Genomic DNA, 22,676 nt, shown 5'->3' with positions numbered 1-22,676 from the left:
GCACCTAGGTTGTTTCTGTCTTTTTGCTATTGTGAATGGCACTGCAATGAATATGGATGTGCATATATCTATTTGTGTGATGGCCCTTATTTCTCTAGGCTATATTTCAAAGAGTGGGATTACTGGATTCTATGGTATGTCTAGCTTTTTAAAGAATACCAAATCGATTTCCAAAGTGGTTGTGCCATTTGACATTCCCACCAGGATTGCATAAGTGTTCCAGTTTCTCCACAACCTCTCCAATATTTATTATTTTGTGTTTTTGGGATTAATGCTAGCCTTGTTGGGGTAAAATGGTATCTCATTGTAGTTTTGATTTGCATTTCTCTAATGGCTAAAGATCGTGAGCATTCTCTCACATATCTGCTAGCTACCTGAATGTCGTCTTTGGTGAAGTGCCGGTTCTACCCTTTGCCCATTTTTTGTTGTTGACGTCTTGCAGTATCTTGTAGACTTTAGAGATTAGACACAGATCTGATTTGTCATAGCCAAAATTTCTTTCCCAATCTGTAGGTTCTCAGTGTACTCTTTTGGTTTTTGGCTAACTGTGTTTGATTTTTAGGAGCTCCCCACTTTTTTTTTTCCCCACTTATCTACTTTCTCTTCTGGTGTTTGTGCCTTGTTAGTAATGTTTTATATTCTGTTTATGGCATGTGTTATGGCTTCTAGTGTTCTCCCTATTTTTTCTTCCGTGATGGTTATGCTTTTAGATTTTATATTTAGGTCTTTGATCCATTTTGAGTTAGTTTTTGTGCATGGTGTGAGGTATGGGTCTTGTTTCTTTCTTTCTTTTTTTTTTTTTTTTTGCAGATGGTTATCCAGTTATGCCAGCACCATTTGTTAAACAGACTGTCTTTTCACCAATTAACAGACTTTGGGCCTTTGTCAAATATCATCTGCTCAGAGGTGGATGAATTTATGTCTGGGTTCTCAATTCTGTTCCACTGGTCTATGTATGTGTCATTGTAATAGTACCAGGCTGTTTTAACTACCGTGGTGGTATAATATGTTCTAAAATCAGGTATTGTGAGGCCTCCCGCTTTATTCTTCTTCTTCAGTAAAGGTTTACTCATCTGGAGCCTCTTCCCTTTCCTTATGAAGTTGGTGATTTTTTTCTCCATTTCATTAAAAAATGAGATTGGAGTTGTATTGCATCTGTAGATCACTTTGGGTAGAATAGAAGTTTTCACAATGTTGAGTCTTCCTATCCATGAGCCCCCATTGGCATCAGTTCTGATTTATAGCAACCCTGTATGACAGAGTAGAACTACCCCCATAGAGTTCCCAAGGGAAGCATGGTGGATTCAAACTGCTGACCTTTTGGTTAGCAGCCATAGCACTTAACCACTATGCCACCAGGGTTTTCATGAGCAAGGTGTTTTTCCACTTATGTAGGTCTCCTTTGGTTTCTTGCAGTAGTGTCTTGTAGTTTCCGTTGTATAAGTCTTTTATGTCTCTGGTTAGATTTATTCCTAAGTATTTTATCTTCTTGGGGCTATTGTAAATGGTATTGATTTGGTGATTTCTTCCAACTGATTTTTTTTTTTGTTTGTTTATCAAAATTTTGCTGAAGATCATTCAAAAGCATTTGCAGCAGTATATCAACAGTGAATTGCCAGAAATTTAGACCAGATTCAGAAGATGATGTGGATCCAGGGATATTGTTGCTGATGCCAGATGGATCCTGGCTGAAAGCAGAGAATACCAGAAGGATGTTTACCTGTATTTTACTGACTATGCAAAGGCATTAGACTGTGTGGATCATAACAAATTATGGACAACATTGTGAAGAATGGGAATTCCAGAACACTTAATTGTGCTCTTGAGGAACCTGTACATAGATCAGGAGGCAAGTGTTTGGACAGGACAAGGGGATACTGGGTGGTTTAAAGTCAGGAAATTTGTGTGTCAGGGTTGTATCCTTTCACCATACCTATTCAATCTGTATGCTGAGCAAATAATCTGAGAAGCTGGACTCTGTGAAGAGAAATGGGGCATCAGGATGGGAGGAAGACTCATTAACAACCTGCATTATGCAGATGACACAACCTTGCTTGCTGAAAGTGAAGAGGACTTGAAGCTGTTACCAATAAAGATCAAAGACCACAGCACAGTATGGATTGCACCTCAACACAAAGAAAACAAAAAATCCTCACAACTGGACCAATAAGTAACATCATGATAAACGGAGAAAAGACTGAAGTTGTCAAGAATTTCATTTTACTTGGATCCACAATCAACACCCATGGAAGCATTAGTCTTAATTTCTTAGAGCAGTTTTAAGTTTACAGAAAAACTGAACAAAAACTATAGAGTTCCCATATACTCCCTCTCACCCTGCCTACAGTTTCCCCTATTATTAACATCTGCATTGGTCTGGGACATTTGTTACAATTGATGAACCAATATTGATATGTTATTATTAACTATTGCTTGCTGAAATTCAAGAGGACTTGAAGCACTTGCTAATGAAGATCAAAGCCTACAACCTTCACCATGGATTACACCTCAACATAAAGAAAACAAAAATTCTCACAACTGGACCAATAAACAACATCATGATAAATGGAGAAAAGATTAAAATTGTCAAGGATTTCATTTTACCTGGATCCACAGTCAACGTCCATGGAAGTAGCAGTCAAGAAATCAAATGACATGTTGCATTGGGCAAGTTTGCTGCAAAAATTCTCTTTAAAATGCTAAAAAGCAAAATTTTCGCTTTGAAGACTCATCTGACCCAAGCCATGGAGTTTTCAATCACCTCATATGCCTGCCAAAGCTGTACAATGAATAATGAAGACCAAAGAAGAATTGATGCCTTTGAATTACGGTGTTAGCAAAGAATATTGAATATACCATGGATTGAAAAAAGAACAAACAAATCTGTCTTGGAAGAAGTACAGCCAAAATGCTTCTTAGAAGCAAGGATGGTGAGACTTCATCTCGCTTACTTTGGACACGTTATCAGGAAGCACCAGTCCCTGGAGAAAGACATCATGCTTGGTAAAGGGTCAGTGAAAAAGAGGAAGACCCTCAACAAGATGGATTGACATGGTGGCTGCAATAATGAGCTCAAGCATAACAATGATTGTGAGGAAGGTGCAGGACCAGGCAGTGTATCATTCTGTTGTACATAGGGTTGCTATGAATTGGAATGGACTCGATGTGACCTAACAACAGTAACAACATTATTAACTAAAGTTCATAGTTTATGTTAGGGTTCGCTCTTTGTGTTATACCTTTCTATGGATTTTGATAAATGTATCCTGTTATGTATCCACTTTATGTATTATCCTGTTATGTATCCACTGTATGTATTATACAGAATAGTTCCACTGCCCTAGAAATTCCCTGTGTTCAACCTATTCATTTGTCCCCCACTTTACCCCTTCTTGAACCCTGGCAACCACTTATCTTTTTACTGTTTCTATAGTTTTGCCTTTTCCAGAATGTCATATAGTTGGACTCATACATTATGTAGCTTTTTCAGGCTGCATTATTTCACTTAGTAGTATGCATTTAAGGTTCCTCTATGTCTTTTTGCAACTTGATAGCTCATTTATTTTTATTGCTGAATAATATTCTACTGGATGTAGCACTGTTTGTTTATCCATGACCTATTAAAGGACATCTCAGTTGCTTCCAACTTTCGGAAATTATGAATAGATCTGCTATAAACATTCATGTGCAGATTTTTGTGTGGATGTAAGTTTTCCACTTGTATGAGTAAATGCCTAGGAATGTGATTGCTGGATTTCATGGTAAGACCATGTTGAGCTTTGTAAGAAACTGCCACATTGTCTTCCATAGTGGCCATACCATTTTGATTCCCACCAGCAGTTAATGAACATTCTTATTGCTCCACATCCTCCCCAGTATTTAATGTTGTTGATTACGGTGTTTTTAAGATACACTCCTTTGGAACGTTGCAATGGATGTGCTCTGTAGGGTAACTTTTTTGGTGGAAAGAGAGATTTCTTTAAGGCGTGGTGAGAAAGAGTGCTGCAAAGAAAAAGAGGGCTTCTAATAGGTTAGGAAACATTAGGTTTCAAGAATTTAATGAGTTTCAAAATTTCCTTGATAATTCCAGAAGATACGTGTCTCGTAGACCAGAAAATTTAACTGATTGGCAAGGACTGACATTATCTGAGCAGGCTAGAATATAGAACATATGAGGACTCACTGGATGTTTAGATGATGGCATATATATATAAATAAGCAAACGAGCTCTTTGTGATTTGTCCAGGAAGACAAATCGTGGCTGGTGACCCTCTCCCTGGTCCAGAGACCAACAAGAAACTGTGAAAGCAGGAAACCAGAGAATGTCTGGAATGTGGTTCCCACTCTTTGGGGCTAGGGTAGGACTAATAATAAAAAATAAAAACAAACCCACTGCCATCAATTCGATTCCAGCTCGTAGAAACCCTATAGGACAGAATAGGACTGCCCCCATAGAGTTTCCAAGGAGTGCCTGGTGAATTTAAACTGCCAACTTCTTGGTTAGCAGCTGTAATACTTAACCACTACACCTCCAGGGTTTCCAGAGTAGGAATAGCATGAAAAAAGTTTTCATTTTTTTCTTTTAACTGTTACACTATTTAACTATTTTGCTTTTTTTTTTTTCTTTTTTCCAATTGGGTAGCTATTATTGTCCTTTTGTAAAATGCTGAGATATCATCTGTTTTAATGAAAGCAATAAAATGTATCGCTTCTTAGACCAGGATTAAAAGGCAAGAACCCTAGGAAAAAGGAGAAGTTCAAGGAAACAGAGAAATGGCTCCTGAAATTGCAGGTGGGGCTAAAGGAGACTCTTCTTCCATATATTACCTTTATTCAAATCTGGAAGAATACTTTCAAGAAAGGCTGTTTCCCTATGTACCACCACTCGTTAAATACACTGTTGGTAATATTTATAGATACTTTTTAGACATCCTTACCTTACTCATTGTTAATTTTGTTTTTGCTGCAAATTTCTGACTTAGTAGACCCATGTGTTACAGAGCAGAACTGCCCCATGGGGTTTTCTTGACTTTAATCTTTATGGAAGCAGATCACCAGGCTTGTTTCTTCTGCTGTGCTGCTAGGTGGGTTTGAACCATTTGGTATCAGTTGATTGAAACTGTGCCACCCAGGGACTGTCTTACTTTTTTCTGTTACTTGGTGATTGGGCTGATATTTCATCAGCTTGCAACAGAATGGTTGTACTAGTAGCTGTGGCGGGTTTCTGTCCTGACTGGCCAGTGCCTATGGTATACTAGAGCCCTGGTGGCATAGTGGTTAAGAGCTCAGCTGCTTACCAAAAGGTTGACAGTTCAAATCTACCAGCTGCTCCTTGGAAACCCTATGAGGCAGTTCTACTCTGTCCTATAGAGTCACTATGAGTTTGAATTGACTCGACGGCAACAGGATTGTGTACTAGTTTAAAGGTTTTTAATCTCACATGCCTTGAGACTGTCTTTACTTTTCAGTACATATTGAAGGGGCATTATCTCTACAATTTTCAATTTTGAAGTCAATTTTTAGTGTCAGCATAGGAAGTTCTTATTTTATACCACTTGACTTAGGAACAAACAATATATTTAAGTGAATTGATAGGGTGAAAATTTTGGGGATATTGGACACTGGGAGAATTATGATGTCACTGGTATAAAAGGATAGGTTTAGAGGCAGATAACTGTTATTATTCTATGCTATTTTCATTATTAGATTTCTAAGCAACCGTTACGTTAGTAGTGTACCAATTTCCTTTTGGGAGGTTACTGCTTCCCCCTTAGATGTAGTATAGTGGGAACCTAACTCAAAGTTATGTCCTCTTATAGCCAAGGAATGGACACAGTAGGCCAATGAAACATTCTTCTCTAGAATTTGAACGTGGAGCAAATTAAAATATAGGTTGAGTGGTTGAAATTCATTCATTGCTGTGGCGTATACAGATAAAACTTTTTTTTTTTGCCTAATTAACAATACCTTATTATTATTATTTTTTAATCTTTTTCTAAGTCTACTTTTTCTATTAATTTTATGAGCACTCTATATCTTGAGTAAATTGACTTTTGACTTAGCAGGACCAGAGAAATTATTAATGCTTGAAAACAGAGAAACATAGCTATTACTTGAGCAAAAAGTGTCCTGGATAACCTCTCTTTCCTCAATATCAGAATAGTTTGGAATGGTTGTTCATGTAGTGAACTGTCTTTTAAAATGCAGGCATCTACTCTTCTTTTCTTGTGCTATTGCTCTAGTTCAGGGCATTCTTAACTTTTGCTTATATTAACCCACCCACCCAGTTATTAGAACGATTAATTTCCTAACTTGCCTTCCTGCCACTATCCTCTCTGATTCTTTCTACAAGCACCTTTCAGTTATATTCCTAAATCATAGGTGTTCATGTCTGTTGTGGATTGAATTATGTCCCCCCAAAATGTGTGTCAACTTGGCTTGGCCATGTTTCCCAGTATTGTGTGATTGTCCACCATTTTGTCATCTGACAGGATTTTCCTATGTGTTATAAATCCTACCTGTATTTGGGTATGATGTTAATGAGGCAGGATTAGAGGCAGTTACGTTAATGATGCAGGACTCAATCTACAGGTTTAGGTTGTATCTTGAGTCAGTCTCTTTTGAGATATAAAAGAGAGAAGCCAGCAGAGGGACAGGGGGACCTCATGTCACCAAGAATGAAAAACCAGGAGGGGAGCACGCCCTTTGAACCTGGTGTACCTGGACTGAGAAGCTCCTAGACCAGGTGAAGATTGATGACGAGGACCTTTTCCCAGAATGAACAGAGAGAGAAAGCCTTTTCCTGGAGTTGGCACCCCGAATTCGGATTTTTATCCTCCTCAACTGTGAAAGAATAAATTTCTTTGTTAAAGCCATCCACTTGTAGTACTTCTGTTATATCAGCACTAGATAACTAAGGAGACAATGTTGTATAGAAAAGTCAACAGATTTTCTATACAATACTTTCTAATTCAACTTCAATCATTTTTCTAATCTTGATACTTGTTAATTTCCTACATAATTTAATGAACCAGCCAAACTTGGTTATTAATGATTTCAAAAATAAAGGTTGTATTTTCAATGTCTCTGACTCTATCTATGCTAATTCCTACACATAGAATACCTTCTTTCTCTGCTTTACTGAAATAGAGGAAGGAAAGAAGGAAGGATTAAGGAAGTGAAGAATGAAGGAAGAAAAAGAAAGTGGACTAGTTTATATTCAAAGGTCCTTCTAGAGTAATCCTTCTTAGAATTAGAGTGGGTTTAGATAAGGCTTTCTATGAAGAAAAAAAAAATTAGAAAAAATTGTAGAAAAGTTGTAAGGTTGAGTGGAATAATCTTATACGCAGACACCAATAATTGGTTCCTTTTGCCTGCTACGTAGCTTATAAAAAAGAAATAGGTAGATATAAGTTTGGAAAGATAACTTGGAATAAGGTTATGAAAATATTTAAATCTTAAACTAAAGAGTATATAACTTACTCTATGGAAAATCGACGGCAGTGGGTGGTGGGTTATGGAAAATAGTTAACCTTTGAAAGACTTGAAAAGGAAAATGATATGTTAAGAGCTGTGTTTTAGGAAGCTTGCTCTATTTGCATTATTCTACATGGTTTTACATAGGAGCTAACATTTATTTTGCTGAGCAATTTATATCTTATTTAGTCTTTGCAGTAGTCTTTTGGGTAAACACTATTAACATTCCTGTTTTACAGCTGAACGTATCAAAACCTAAACAGGATATGAAAATTATCCAAGCCAAACATCTACTAATTGCCAGAGTCAGGTACAACTCCTAGTTGGCTGTGTCCAGAGCCTTCATTACCGAATAACTAAAATATGTTATTGTCTCATGCTCTGGCCACAGCCAATGACAGGGGTGAAAAAAAAATTTTTTTTGGTAGGAAGAGGTAAAAACTGATGACAAAAAGGAAAATTTATTCATCTCTATATATAAAAAAAATTTTTTTTTAATATAGTACCAAGAACACTACTTATCAGAAAATATGTATTTTAATTATTATTACATTAGGGAAATAAAAGAATGAATGCTGTGGTATAGAATAGCATCTTTATTATGTAGAGAGAAAATATTTAAAAGCTTCTGATGGCCATGTCTACCTATTTAGCCCCATCCACTAACTGAATCCAATAAGCTTGCTTGTCCCTGGTGTACTTATTTAGAACTAGGATGTGATAGCTTAACTTATATGAATATAAATGAATAACTTGATATAACAGAGAAATTCAGAAAATTCAAATGGAAGAGGAAAGAAGAGATTTAATTGTTAAGGATACAAAGCAGACAAATAACATGTGTGCTACCGTTCACCTTTGTGTATCCAGTGGTTAGATGGCTGATTATAAACATTGATATAAAAATTAAAAAAAAATTTATTTTTATTTTATAAACATTGATGGAGCTCCAAATTATCCTCAACATGGCTTATTGTATGTCAATTTCAATAAATGGAAATTGGAATGTGTGACTGAAAAATTTACTGTAACTGAAGGCCCAATCTAGCTTTACTATTGTGCCTTGTGCAACAAAATGTCTTCGCATTAGATCTTCCGCAGAGTCTGATATTTTTGTTATTGAAATATGTATAGCTTCCACTAAGAAATCTGAAGATGGCTTGAAGACTGTGGATCTAGCAAAGATGAACATAAAATTGTATCACTCTGCTTGTCCTAACTACTCCATGTTCCCTCCCTAGCTGTAAGATAAAGTTGCACGTTCTGATACAGAATTGACTGGAATTCTGGGGAGTTCAAGATAGACTTGCAGGTGAATTGTTTAATTTGATTCCCTCTCTCATCCATTTTACTAAGACAAGCGACAAGAATTGACAAGATGATGAATAAAACTGTCGAAGCAAGGCTTTCCAGGAGGCAATATTCAGGTTAAAATCAGGGGGAAAGGTCTGTAATGATGAAAGAGAGGATCTGAGGGAAGGGAGATAAGTTGACAAAGTCCGGTAGTGAAGAGGCAGGTGGAACGGATGCTCTGATCATTTATTTCATGATGAAATAGTATTAAACCTCTTACTGCTTCTTTGTCCCCTACCAAGGGACTCTTATTTTGAAAGAGCAGAACCTGAAAAGGCAAAGGGAGAAAACAGCTTTATTCTCCCCCCACCCTTGTCCCCACCCCACTACCTGTTTAAAACTGCTGTAGGGTTAGTTTTCCTCAACCTTTGGATAAAAACTGCAACAAACCTCTTGATATTTTTTGTTTTGTTTTGATCATGCTTGGATGTAAACAGACCTCCAATGACTTCAGTAACAAAGCATTGTTATTTAATGGATTAAAATACCCAATCCCATTAATAATCTTAACTCTGAACTTTAAAGTTTCTCTCTGCTCCATGGGGCCTGCTTCAGGCTAAAAGCCTGCACTAGGAAAAAAGAGCTTGATCAACTTCTCTCTTTCCTGCCTTGCCCTTCTCTTTCTGACCACCCTGACATATCCCTATTTCCTGCCATGGTTTGTGATCATAAGGGGTCAAAGAGATGGGATAATAGAGAGGAAAGGAAGAAACCGTGTCTTCTTGAACGGTTAAATTTTCCAACTGGCATTTTACTCTCTGGGCTTAGTGGTTTTGGCAGGCAAAATTCTAAGATGCCCCTAGATTTCTGCCCTCTGGTCTGTATGTCCCACATAATCCCCTCCACTTGAGTGTGGGAGGACTACGGATATGATGGATTTTACTCCCATGCTTAGGTTCTGCTATATGCTCAAGTAAAAGGATCTTGTAGATGTAATTAAGTCTCCTAATCAGCAAACTTTAAAATAACCAAAAGGGAAATTATCCTGGGTGAAGGTCCCTAGGTGGAAGAAAGGATTTGCTCTTGGCTATTAACCTAAAGGTTGGCAGGTCAAACCTATCCAGCGGCATCATGGGAGAAAGGTCTGGTGATCTCTGTCCATAAGAATTACAGCCAAGAAAACCATATGGAGCAGTTTTAGTCTTTAACACATGGAGTCACCATGAGTTGGAATCGATTCAGCTGGCATCAGGCTTATCCTGGGTAGGCCTAACCTAATCAGTAGGGTTTTGAAGTAAGAGATGTTCTTCTGCTAGTGTTGAGGGAGAAAATTGCCACTTTTTGGAGAAAGACACATGGCATGTAGCCTCTATTGCTAAAAACGGCTCCTACTGACAGACAGCAAGAAAGCAGCCACCATAGCCCTGAAATTGCAAGTAACTAAGTGCTGTCAACAACCACATGAGTCTGGAAGAGGACCTCAAGCTGCAAGGAAATCCCAGCCCTGGCCACCTTGATTCCAGTCTTGTGGGACCCTGAGCGGAGAACCCAGTTACATCATGCCCAGACTTCTGAGATCATATGTGTTGTTTTAAGCTAAGATTGTGGTAATTTGTTATACAACAAAATAAAGTGACTGCAGCAGTATTCCAAGGTGAGTCTCCTTTTGGGGGGTACATTTATGTGTTATTTAATTTATGTTGAACCCCCCAGAATTTCAGTCAATTCTGTGAAGCCCACTCCATTGCAAAGTTTCCTGAATGGTTAATACGTTCTGTTTTACCTAATGTGACTTTACCTTAGCTCTTCTCTTCCCAGGGATATATCCTATAACTGTTTACTGCTGGATTCTTTTGCCCTAGCATGTCACATTCTTGGGGATTTTCCTTTTCAGATGGCTTCAGTCCAGTGACCTTCCCTGGCAGTCACTTGATCTGTGGGAATCACACCCCTTGCAATGCCTAACATCATAAGTGCAACTTCTCTCACCGCTGCTCTTTTCTTGTCATGTCCTCATGGGCAGCTCTGGCCATGGCTTTTTGCCTGTAGATCTTTTCAGGCGAGATAGAGCACCCTAGAATTTTAATCTCTGGGGCACTTGACTTAACTAAAGGGTGGCTGTCTCTGGGCCTGAACTCAGACTCCATTCTGAGAACCCTGATCTACTCTAAGAAGTTAAACTTTAAACAGGTCCTGCTGAATGTAAAAACATAGAACAAACTTGTAAAACAGGTTTAATCTGGCCTCTAAGGAAAAGTTTCTTTGTAACCAAGGAACCTTGGCACAAACAATGTATTTAACCTCTATGTGTTCAGAAAGGAATATCTTGCAATTACCTTTGTGATCCTTCTGTGAACCCATTGCAGTTACTAGGAAGTAACTAACCAACAGATCACATGTCATCAAACAAGCGACTAGTCAACAAAGCTCATGTATCACTTACCAGTCAGCAAAGACTGAACAGACAATCCAATGTACCAATTACATCATATGCACCAGTCATCACCCCAGTCCCACTTCCGTTAACCCACCTTTGACTTTTACAAATGACAATGTAACTAATCTGGATTTTTCTATTGTGTTTATTTCCTTCTGTGAAAGTATATTAATCAACTGTTAACTGTGCTTCCTTGGATTCTGCTAGTCTCTTGGGCCCAGTGCACATTGGCAGATTCCATCATTTGAATGATTTGCCATTGTCTTTGTCTTGGCCTAATAAAAATCTCTTTTGATTAAATTTGAGTTTGGGGTCGTTTTCCTCTACGACACAGGTGTGACCCAGCCATGAGTCCTGTAGAGGGAGCACATTGAATTCTCTTTTAGAGTTCTTCTTGAAACCTATCTCATAAGGCTTGGTCTGAGAATGATGTTTTTCTCAGCCTCCCTCAGTGAGGCAGAGTAAAAACACAATCACATCACACCCATACATCTTCCAAAAAAGTTCTTTCCTTTGGCTTCTTCAGCTTTCTTTTATGCCTTCGGGTAGGTGCACGGCTAAGTGTTTCAAAACACATTTTGTGGTCACCTTCTTCGCTAATCCTGCATTGGTGGCTAGCATCTCACCTGGGAATGTGGCAGTTAATGATACTTAGTGTTTTGTCCTCTGCCTTTTGGGGCTTCAGCTGAAACTGCTCAGTCTTGCTCTATAGGCGTCAGGTCATTCTCTTTTAGGTATTGCGAGGGAGTTTCAGAAGGGAGCCCTGAACCAGGAAGGTGTTAACATATAATTAGTATAACAAAACTACTGCTACAATTTGAAAAAATAGTGCAGTTAAAATCATGCTAAACAGGAGAGTTATGTACCTGCAAGGGAGGATTTTAATCTTAAACATAAAGAAATACTCAGATTTGACATGCATAAACTTGTTGAGTTTATTGCAAGGTAGTCATGGCAAAGCATGCAAATAAGACCTCAAGGCATTCATCTAGAACTCAAGAATCAGAATTAACAATTAAGTGTGAGTTCGACGGTTAGAGTTCCAATCTTTAGACTTCAGGTTTTTACATTTTATGAGTGGTCTTGGGAGGAAGATTTGACCGTGGCTTGAATCCAGTGGCAGTCCCTTGTAGCTACAGTTGAGGTCAGTGGTAGCAGACAGAATTTGTCTTGGTAAGGAGTCAGACTCTAGAGGGAAGTTCCATCTCTGCCTTCTCTCAGTGAGTGAGCAAAATTTGGGTTTACATGTGAATTTCTCATCTTGGCTTCACATTGTAAGGGCCAGAGTAACATCAAAGACTATACCTGTTCCTCCCTTATTGACTGTCTCATTATCTGACATTTCACATTTATGACAATAGTAAAAAGTCTATTTTGCACATTAATGACGCACGTCTGGCAGTAATGAATGCTGAGGTGTGAGGTGAGAGTAATACTGGCTGTGGTGGCTAAGGTTATAATTCAACCTGGCTGGGGCATGTTTCTCATTCATTTGGCAGTTATGTAATGATCTAATTTGGCAGTTATGTAATGATGTAGTCATTCTCCATTTTCTGATCTGATGTGGTCATCCTCCATTTTTGCATACTGCCAATTTTCGCTTAATGACCTGGTCTTTGGAATCCAACCATGTCATTAAGTGAGGAGTGGGTGTACTATATTATGTCTTCTCTTCAGGGTTAGAGATTAGCCAAATGTCTCTTTTTTTTTTTAGTTTTCATTATTATTGCCTTTTATTATCAGTATCTTTATAAATCTGATCTTTTTTTTGTTTTAGGGGGTTGGAGATATTGCATATAAACTTACAGATACATTTTAACATTGTATTTGGTATGTAGTACATATTACTAATGATAAATGTACAAAAAAAAAAAAATCCAGACAGCCATAAGTGGAGTTTGTTGTAACTTGGATAAGTTGGGGACTACCTGTAGTTAACGTTAGAAAGCCTCACAAAAGTAGACATATTTTTATTCCTAAGCTCATATTATGAGTGACTATACATATATATTTTGAAAGCATAATAATGACATACCTTATGTGATTGGAAAGTATTGTAGAAACATATAGAACAGTACACCTCATGTAAACTAAACAGGGTAGAGATACTGCAGGAGAAAATCAGCTGCATCATGGTCTCTTTTTCCTCTCCATTTCTCTGACTCACCCACCATTCAGAAGACAAGCATTCATTCTTCCCCTTCAGTAGATCCAGCAGAAACTTAGACCAGAACTCTCCTTTAGTTCTTTAGAATCAGCAAAAAGTGATCTGAGAAAACAACTGACATCTAATTGACATCTGAAAGGGCTGAATTTTCAAGTAACAAGAAGTTAGTATGGGTTGAGGTCTTATTATTCTATGGGAAGGATTTGATGTCTCAGAGAAGGGGAGGGTCACTGGATGAAGAAGAACATAAAAGGAGTCATGTGCAGAAGAGAAGAGAGAGTGAGAGAGAAAAGGGTGTAATTACTACACAGCCTTAAGCCATAAGACGGCATGTTATACAAGATAATGAGTAATATCAGGGCACAACTACTGGTCCACCACTTTGTATGACTCTGAGGGGTGTACATGAATCCTTCTATGAAAAAAAAAACTGCTTAAATTTCACTTATGGTCCAGAGCATTTTCAATTTTGAGAAGTCAAGAAACGAGGCATTTGTGGAATGAAGAAGGAGGAGGGAGTATCCTGGTTTTATGACCCTCAGTAAATGAACAGCTATTGCATCTCTGTGGAGACATGGTGAGTGAGAAGCATTAAACAGCAGATGGTTACTCAGTTGTAGACTCTTAAGGCCAGATAACCCACTTCTCACTTCTCTGAGGTAATTTCTGTGGAAATGAAAAACAACAACACTCTAGGCCTCACGAGGATTACATTTCAGATCTCTTTGGGAGAATAATAGATCAAATATAAATACATCTGGAGGACAGTGTTATGATGATGGAGCCAACCAAAAAATTGAACCAGTCAGGGTCCAGACATGAAAACTATTCCCATACAAGATAATTTGATAGTGAGAAATTAAAAGGGATAAAGATGTAGGAAAAGCAGAAACTGCAAAATTGGATCAATGAGGAAATCCTAAAGTTAGCCATAGTTGAGATCCTCCACTATCCTATGGCTAGAGGAAAAATAGAAGTATTTGGTGTGAGCACAAATTCAAAAAAACCAAACCAGTTGTCACAGTTGCCATCAAGTGGATTCTGACTCCTGGCAACCCCATGTGTATCAGAGTAGAACTATGCTCCACAGGGTTTTCAATGGATGAATTTCAGAAGTAGATTGCAAGGCCTTTCTTCCAAGACATCTCTGGGTACTTGAACTGCCAGCCTTGAAGTTAGTGGCCATGTGCATTAACCGTACTGCCCAGAAACAAGTAATAGTGGCCAGGACCTGGACCCATAGTGGGACTTCCAAATGAGAATTGAGTACTCAGAAGCAGGGGGTTTACTGTTAGGGATAAAATCACAGAGGAGATGGAGCCACTGCTGGAACCAAGAGAGAGTGGGGGAGAAAGACTCTGAGATCTCCTTTTCCCCACCTACCACTCTCCCAAAAGAGACATGCACTGATTGAAAGTAACCAGAAGCCAGAAAGGCTGAAAAATGTCTGCAGGGAGTTGTGTTGATTGATACAGAACAAAGAAAAGAGCAAGAAATGGATTTCATTGTGGAGAGAATAATGATAGGCAGAAAAGTTAAGCAAAACATTTTTCAGTCTCCCATGTTAAAGTGAATCATCACATTTGAGTCACCGGTCATAAGGCTAATAACTTTAATCTTTATTTGGTGAAGCTACAAATTTGATTTTATAAGGCAAAAGTTATGTAGTCAACTATGTACAATCCATGTTGAACATTTTGAATTAATCTCTAGTCATCTTCATTCACAAGCAAGAAGAGAAATGCAAAGCTGGTATCAGGGGAGTTAACTGGATACATGTTAATTGTTTTAAAAATACAAGAAGTACTAGAATCAGTGAATGACAATATATTTGGATACCAAGAGATAATTTGGATAAAAAATAATTTGTTATATCCTATAGACTTAAAACTCCATTAACATAGATGGTAATGCCATTCTTGTTTATGTACCTATTAATTCTGTAAGAATTAGTACAGAAAGATAGATATACAGAACATGGCAGTGGCATGAATATCCTCCACTGATTCCCAGCTGTGACATGGAGGAAATGCCAGGCTCCTGGTGTCATTCTCCTCAAATATAAAAGTGGATAATAAAATCTACTTCATAAGGTGATCTTGAATCAGATGAGAAAAGTATGAGGAAAGATTCATAAAATAAGGTACTCTACAAATATATGACAGAAGTATTTGATTAAATGAGAAGATATTGGGTATCTACTCATGTCTTTGTGCTTGATTTAAAACAGAGATTATCTTAAATAATAAGCAGAGAAACAAAACAAAGAGAGAAAAAAAATATAAGAAAGGCCCTGACACTCACTCTCTGTGTGACTTGGTTAAGCCATGTAACTTCTATTGACCGTCCTTGAATATCCAGTGCTGCTTCTAAGGCTAGAAGAATGCTTGTCTGATTTATAAGATTCTTTCTTGGCAGCAGAACAAGTTCACCTTGCAATATCCAGCAATCTTCTCAGTCTCCAAGCACATCTTTCTACATTTGCCCCGACCAAGTCTGCATGGTTCACAGACAGATAACTCACCTGTAGCGAGGAAGAGCTGATGAAATGGCTTCCCTGATACTCTCTGGAAATGGGGAATGGGTCAAATGCCATTAATAAGGGACGGTTTGCATTTATGATTATAAAGAGTATCTTTCAATAACCAGCCCAGAATTTTCCAAAAGCTTCTGCTTTTTGCAGTATGGAGTTGAGAGAGGAAAATTTTAAGAAAGGAGTGGACATAATTCCTGCTTTCCATGAGTTTATAATCTTGCATGGCTCAAAAATAAACACAAGCAGACAAAGTATCATATATATGTGATAAAAAAAAAAAATGTGATAGAACTATAAAAATACATACCCAATAGTATTGTTAAAGGTTGCCAGGTGAAAATGGAAGTGATATCTTAGTGGTTTTAGAAAGGTCCTTGAAAGCGGAGTTAAGAAACTTATGTTCAATTCCTGTTTGAGTTTAATAATGGTATGTGCCCTTAATAAATTGCTTAATTTCTTTGCATCTCAGATTTCTTACTTGACAGATGGGCTGTATAGAAATACTTGTCTGCATTTTTAATTTGTTTAGTTGTCAAATGAAATAACTTTTGTGAGAATATTTTGCCAAACACTATTTAAATAGTTATTTTTGTTGTTACTTTAAGCAAAAACATTTTAACAAGACCATGAAGACTTTCTCAGGATAACTTTTGTGGATCAGGTACAGTCTTAGTTATCTAGTGTTGCTATAACAGAAATACCACAATTGGTTGGCTTTAAAAAACAAATTTATTTTCTCAAAGTTTAGGAGACTAGAAGTCTGAATTCAGGGCATCGGCTCTAGGGGAAGGCACTCTGTATCCACTCTGGGGGCAAATTCTTGTCTCAGCTTTTGTAACCGTGGTGTTCCTTGGTTTCTAGGTTATTTCCATGTAGTGTCTATTTTTCTCACATTTGTGCTTGCTTCTCTCTGTGTCTAATCTGTTCTTTTTGTATCTCAAAAGTCATTCGGTTTAAGACAACCCTAGAATGATATGGAATCATTAACATAACAAAGAAAATGTTATTCGCAAGTGGGATTACCTCCACAAGTATAGAAGTTAGAATTTCCACACATATTTTGGGGGCACCCGATTCAATCAATAACAGGTTGGTAGCGTCTTCAACACTTAAGAATTCTTTATTTGCTGGTCTGATTCTCCAGGGAAAACATTTGTATCATAGACATGTATTTCCTTTCCTATCAAGCATCACCCTCCCGATAATCTCAGAACAACATTAAATGTCACAGATAAATGCCACTACTTAGAGATTTCCAGCCTTAGCTGGTTACTTACCACATTGCAATCAATCATCATGGTCTGAGAGAGCTCATTTTTCTACTCTTAGTGGTTATTTCAAATCTTCATGTTACACATCTCACCACCAGACCTCCACTCTCAGATTATTGCTTAATAACATATCCAGCTATAGTTGGTCTCATTCTTAGGCTTAGATCCTACTGCCTTGCCCCTGGTTCACACTGCTGTGTAGGTGATGCATGTCCTGAGGTTACTCACATAACTTCTGAATAATAATACAAAGATTGTGTTCATGTCAATTGTTGCTTACATTGTGCTTGAACTTGCCACTGTCTTTGGAGACTGTCCAGTTGCTTCTATGAAGTCCACTGTTACAGTCAAATCAGCTCCCCCAGCCTCTGCTCTAATTCAGTATTTTCAGACTTATATCATCTCCCTTTTCTCCCTGCTGCTGTGCGATTATCATGCTTGTGATAACACTTCAAATCAACTTCAGATAAAGTTTCCAGTGACTATTACTCTAATTTAATTTGATTAGAAGTGAGGAAAAGCACAATCTAACATTCCACTGAAGATGTCCTTCTGCTAATAGATTGTACCAAAAGTTTCCTGATAACATTTGTAAGTAAAAACCCATCTCTTCCTTCTCCATCATGTTGGTTTAATGCCTGCAGCGTACTTCTGTGGCTCCAAGACACCTCAGCTCAATAGCCGAATCTCAAGCTCCTCAATTCCTTGACCACTTCTATTTCCTATGTTTATTATTTTCTTCTCCTAAATTCCTTCTTCATCTAGCATCTTCTAGGTTAGTGTCTACCTTGTATCCCCAGGCTGTGAAAACTCTATCTCTCGTCACCTGGATTATTAATACCTGGGTTTTCCTGTCCTAGCTTGTCCTACTTTTCAGCCTTTCATTACTGATACAGGAGGAATCAACATTTTCAGCCTTATAATCAGATAAGGACATGGAATTACATTGTAGTTACAATCTGACTTTCTCTTTAAAATGCTAGGGGCTATGTCTTAAAGGCCCATTTGCTGCAGAATTACAGCACTCATTCTTTCATCCACTCACCTTAATAGCCCTCTCTGGATATACAGCTTCTATTTAGCTGGTACTTAACGACACTGCTCTTATCAGACCAGTGACTGGTTTGATCAACGCTGGTGTTAAATGTTTTGTAAGTCACCTATGATTATAAGTATTACTAAGAATCCATTTGGTTGAGAATCACAGAATTAAGTCTTGTGACTCTGGTATCCTGAGTTGGAAGCCTAGTTTACCACTTTTATGTGTGTCAACTTGGCAAAGGTATTTAACTTCTGGTCTACATCTCAGTTTTATTGTCTGTAAAATAGTGGTTATAATAGTATCTACATGATAGGGATGTTTTGAGAATTAAATGACATAACCCATAAAAAGTTGTTGATATGATGCCCGGTGCTTAGTAAGCTCTCAATGACTATTACCGGTCTTAACATTTCTCACTCTGAACGTTTGAATCTAAACACATTTAAACTTTGTTCACAACTACTCAAGAAGTATTTCTTTCAGTTCTCGTTATAATGCACTTTCTTCCCATATAGATGACTCCACAAAAAAAGATCAGATTTAGGGTCTGATTTACTAGATTGAGAAGCAGAGCCTGTAAGAGGTGGGCAGCCCTATTCTCAGAGCAATGCTAATTGTCTGGTAAAGGAAGTGAGCCTACGACCTTAGTTTAATTAGCACCATGACCTGATCAGAAAAGCCACCAAGTTCAAATCTCTATGGCCAAAATACAACCCAGTGACAAAAACTTTTCTCTGTCAAATAGAAAGTCCAAATATGATGTTGTGGGGAAGAAGAGGAAAAGAAAGAGAAATAGGTTGGGATTTCAGGAACTTTTGTTGTCTGTACTATCTCCATCCCTTATTGTCTCTAAAAGTCACAAACAGTGACTGAACCAGAATTCCTAAAAGAAAAAATTATATACAAGGAATTTAACTTACCTCCTGGAAATAACTGGGCATAATCAAGTCCTGCCTTACACCCTAAATTCAAAACAACACATATTTGGAAATTAAAACCAATGTAGCAGATGACATTGTGTGTAACAGTATTCCCAACCCCCTACCCACCACCCTACACTGTACTGTAAAACCAAACCAAACCCATTGCCATCGAGTCAATTCTGACTCATAGTGACCCTATAGGGCAGCAGAACGCCCAATAGGTTTTCAAGGAGCAGATGGTGGATTCTAACTGCCTACGTTTTGGTTAGCAGCCAAACACTTAACCTCTGTGCCACCAGGGCTCCGCTCCATCTATAGTATACCACAAGGTCTGGGTCGCCATTCTATTTCTCAGAGCCAACACTCCTGATACCTAGTAAGGCCAGGTTTAAAAAAAGACATAGCAGATGTAGTCTGCTCTTAGGAAATGTCACTGCAGGCTCAAGAAATTCCCATGAGAAGCACAGTGAGGAATGATGTTTACTCTCAGTTTTAGGGTGGTATGTAGCAGAATTATCAAGGTTTGTGATCTGCCCCAGGAAAATTCCGTTCATTTTTATTTACCTGATGGAAACTGATCCAAAATGAAGAAAAAAGCAAAAACAAAATAGAGTGTCTTTTTGCCTGGGGCCATCTCTGAAGGAAGGCTCTTTAGAACAGAGATTTGGATTTCCTTGAAAGGATGCAAGGTTCATTTTTATTTGAAAGTAAAGAGATATACTCTTGGTCAGTGAAGTGAATCAACAAAGAAAGCACATTTATATGCTCCATTTCCCAGGATCAAAGGCTGATATTACAGATAACAACCCTTGGCCTCCACATAGCTTTACAGTTTGAAGAGGTTGACTAGTATGGTTGGAGCGTTACTAGAAAAGGAGTCAGAAGACTAGGGGTCAGGTTCAACTCCTCCATATTAATCCAGGGACTCAGAACAAGTTACTAATATCACCTCTCTTAGCTTAAGCTTTCTCATCTGTTAATAAGGACAACATCACACATTCTGCCTGCTTCCTTTTTTTGGGGGGGGGGTGGGCACTAATTTTTTTTTTTAATTTTTATTGTGCTTTAAGTGAAAGTTTGCAAATCAAGTCAGTCTCTCATACAAAAATTTATATACACCTTGCTATATACTCCTAGTTGTTCTCCCTCTAATAAGACAGCACACTCTTTCTTTCCACTCTCTATTTTTGAATGCATTTGGCCAGTTTCTGACCACCTCTCATCTCCCAGCCAGACAGAATCTGCCCACATAGTCTCATGTGTCTACTTGATTCAAGAAGCTAACTCCTCGCCAGTATCATTTTCTGTCCCATAGTCCAGTCGAATCCCTGTCTGAAGAGCTGTCTTTAGGAATGGTTCCTGTCTTGGGCTAACAGAACGTCTGGGGACTATGACCTCTAGGGTCCTTTTAGTCTCAGTCAGACCATTAAGTCTGGTACTTTTAAGAGAATTTGAGGTCTGCATCCCACTGCTCTCCTGCTCCCTCAGGGGTTCTCTGTTGTGTTCCCTGTCAGGGCAGTCATCAGTTGTAGCTGGGCACCATCTAGTTCTTCTGGTCTCAGGTTGATGTAGTCTCTGATTTATGTGAGCTTTTCTGTCTCTTGGGCTCATAATTACCTTGTGTCTTTGGTGTTCTTCATTCTCCTTTGCTCCGGGTGGGTTGAGACCAACTGATGCATCTCAGGTGGCTGCGTGCTAGTGTTTAAGACCCCAGATGCTACTCTCAAAAGAGGGATGCAGAATGTTTTCTTCATAGATTTTATTATGCCAATTGACCTAGATGTCCCCTGAAACGATGGTCCCCAAGCCCCCGCCCCTGCTACACTGGCTTTCTAAGTATTCAGTTTATTCAGGAAAATTCTTTGCTTTTGGTTTAGCCCAGTTGTGCTCACCTCTCCTGCATTGTGTGTTGTCTTTCCCGTCACCTAAAATACTTCTTATCTACTATCTAATTAGTGAATACCCCTCTTCCTCCCTTCCTTCCCCATCTCCTAACCATCAAAAAATCTTTCCTTCTCTGTTTAAACTATTTCTTAAGTTCTTATAATAGTGGTCTTATATAATATTTGTCCTTTTGCAACTAATTTCACTCAGCATAATGCCTTCCAGATTCCTCCATGTTATGTTTCATTGATTCATCATTGTTCTTTATCAATGCATAGTATTCCATTGTGTGAATATACCATAATATGTTTATCCATTCTGCCATTGATAGACACGAAGGTTGCTTACATCTTTTTGCTATTGTAAATAGTGCTGCAATGAACATGGACTTGCATATATCTATTCGTGTGATGGCTCTTATTTCTCTAGAATATATTCCAAGGAGTGGGATTGGTGGATCATATTTTACTTCTATTTCTAGCTTTTTAAGGAAGTGCCAAATCCATTTCCAAAGTGGTTGTACCATTTTATATTCCCACCAGCAGTGTATAAGTGTTCCAGTCTGTCCACAACCTCTCTAACATACATTTATTGTTTTGTGTTTTTTTGGATTAATGCCAGCCTTGTTGGTGTGAGATGGAATCACATTGTAGTTTTAATTTGCATTTCTCTAATGGCTCATGATAGCATTTCTTCATGTATCTGTTAACTACCCGAATGTGTTCTTTAGTGAAGTGGATGTTCATATCCTTCGCCCATTTTTTAATTGGGTTATTTGTCTTTTTGTAGTTGAGTTTTTGCAGTATCGTGTAGATTTTAGAGATCAGGCCCTGATTGGATATCTCATAGTTAGAAATTTTTCCCTATCTGTAGGTAATCCTTTACTCTTTTGGTGAAGTCTTTGGATAAGCATAGGTGTTTAATTTTTAGGAGCTCCCACTTATCTAGTTTCTCTTCTGGTGTTTGTACATTGTTAGGAATGTTTTGTATACTGTTTATTCCATGTATTAGGGCTCCTAGACTTGTCCCTATTTTTCCTTATGTAATTTTAGATTTTTTATTTAGGTCTTTGATCCATTTTGAGCTAGTTTTTGTTCATGGTGTGAGGCATGGGTCTTGTGTCATTTTTTTGTGGATGGATATCCAGTTATGTCAACACCATTTGTTAAAAAGATTGTCTTTTCCCCATTTAACTGACTTTGGGCCTTTGTCAAAAATCAGCTGTTCTTATATGGATGGATTTATGTCTGAATTCTCAATTTGTTCCATTAGTCTATGTATCTGTTGTTGTACAAGTACCAGGCTGTTTTGACTACTGTGGCAGTAAAATAGGTTCTAAAATCAGGTAGAGTGAGGCTTTCCACTTTGTTCTTCTTTTTCAGTAATGCTGTACTTATCTGGAGCCATTTTCCTTTTGCATACAAAGCTTGTGATTTGTTTTTCCGTCTCATTAAAAAATGTCAGTGGAATTTGGATCAGAATTGCATTGTATCTATAGACCGCATTTGGTAGAATAGACATTTTACTATGTTAAGTCTTCCTATACATGAGCAAGGTATGTTTTTCCACTTGTGGTTTCTTGCACTAGTGCCTATAATTTTCTTTGTCTTTTACATCTCTGGTAAGATTTATTCCCACGTATTTTAT

General features: G+C 38.0%; 1 protein-coding gene across 1 annotated transcript; it reads right to left on the bottom strand.

Annotated features, from left to right (window-relative positions):
- Window positions 1–15,769: 15,769 nt before the first annotated feature.
- On the bottom strand, window positions 15,770–19,794 carry LOC126065461 (beta-defensin 12-like). The gene is made up of 3 exons (XM_049865484.1): window positions 19,710–19,794; window positions 19,143–19,184; window positions 15,770–15,897 (listed from the first exon to the last, which is right to left on the bottom strand). Exons 1-3 carry the CDS (start codon window positions 19,777–19,779, stop codon window positions 15,770–15,772), a joined length of 240 nt encoding a protein of 79 aa, XP_049721441.1. The 5' UTR covers window positions 19,780–19,794.
- Window positions 19,795–22,676: the final 2,882 nt, after the last annotated feature.

Source organism: Elephas maximus, chromosome 22 (genome assembly GCF_024166365.1).
Source record: "Elephas maximus indicus isolate mEleMax1 chromosome 22, mEleMax1 primary haplotype, whole genome shotgun sequence".
In the NCBI taxonomy this organism is placed as follows: Eukaryota; Metazoa; Chordata; class Mammalia; order Proboscidea; family Elephantidae; genus Elephas; species Elephas maximus.
This window is presented reverse-complemented; position numbering and strand designations above follow the sequence as displayed.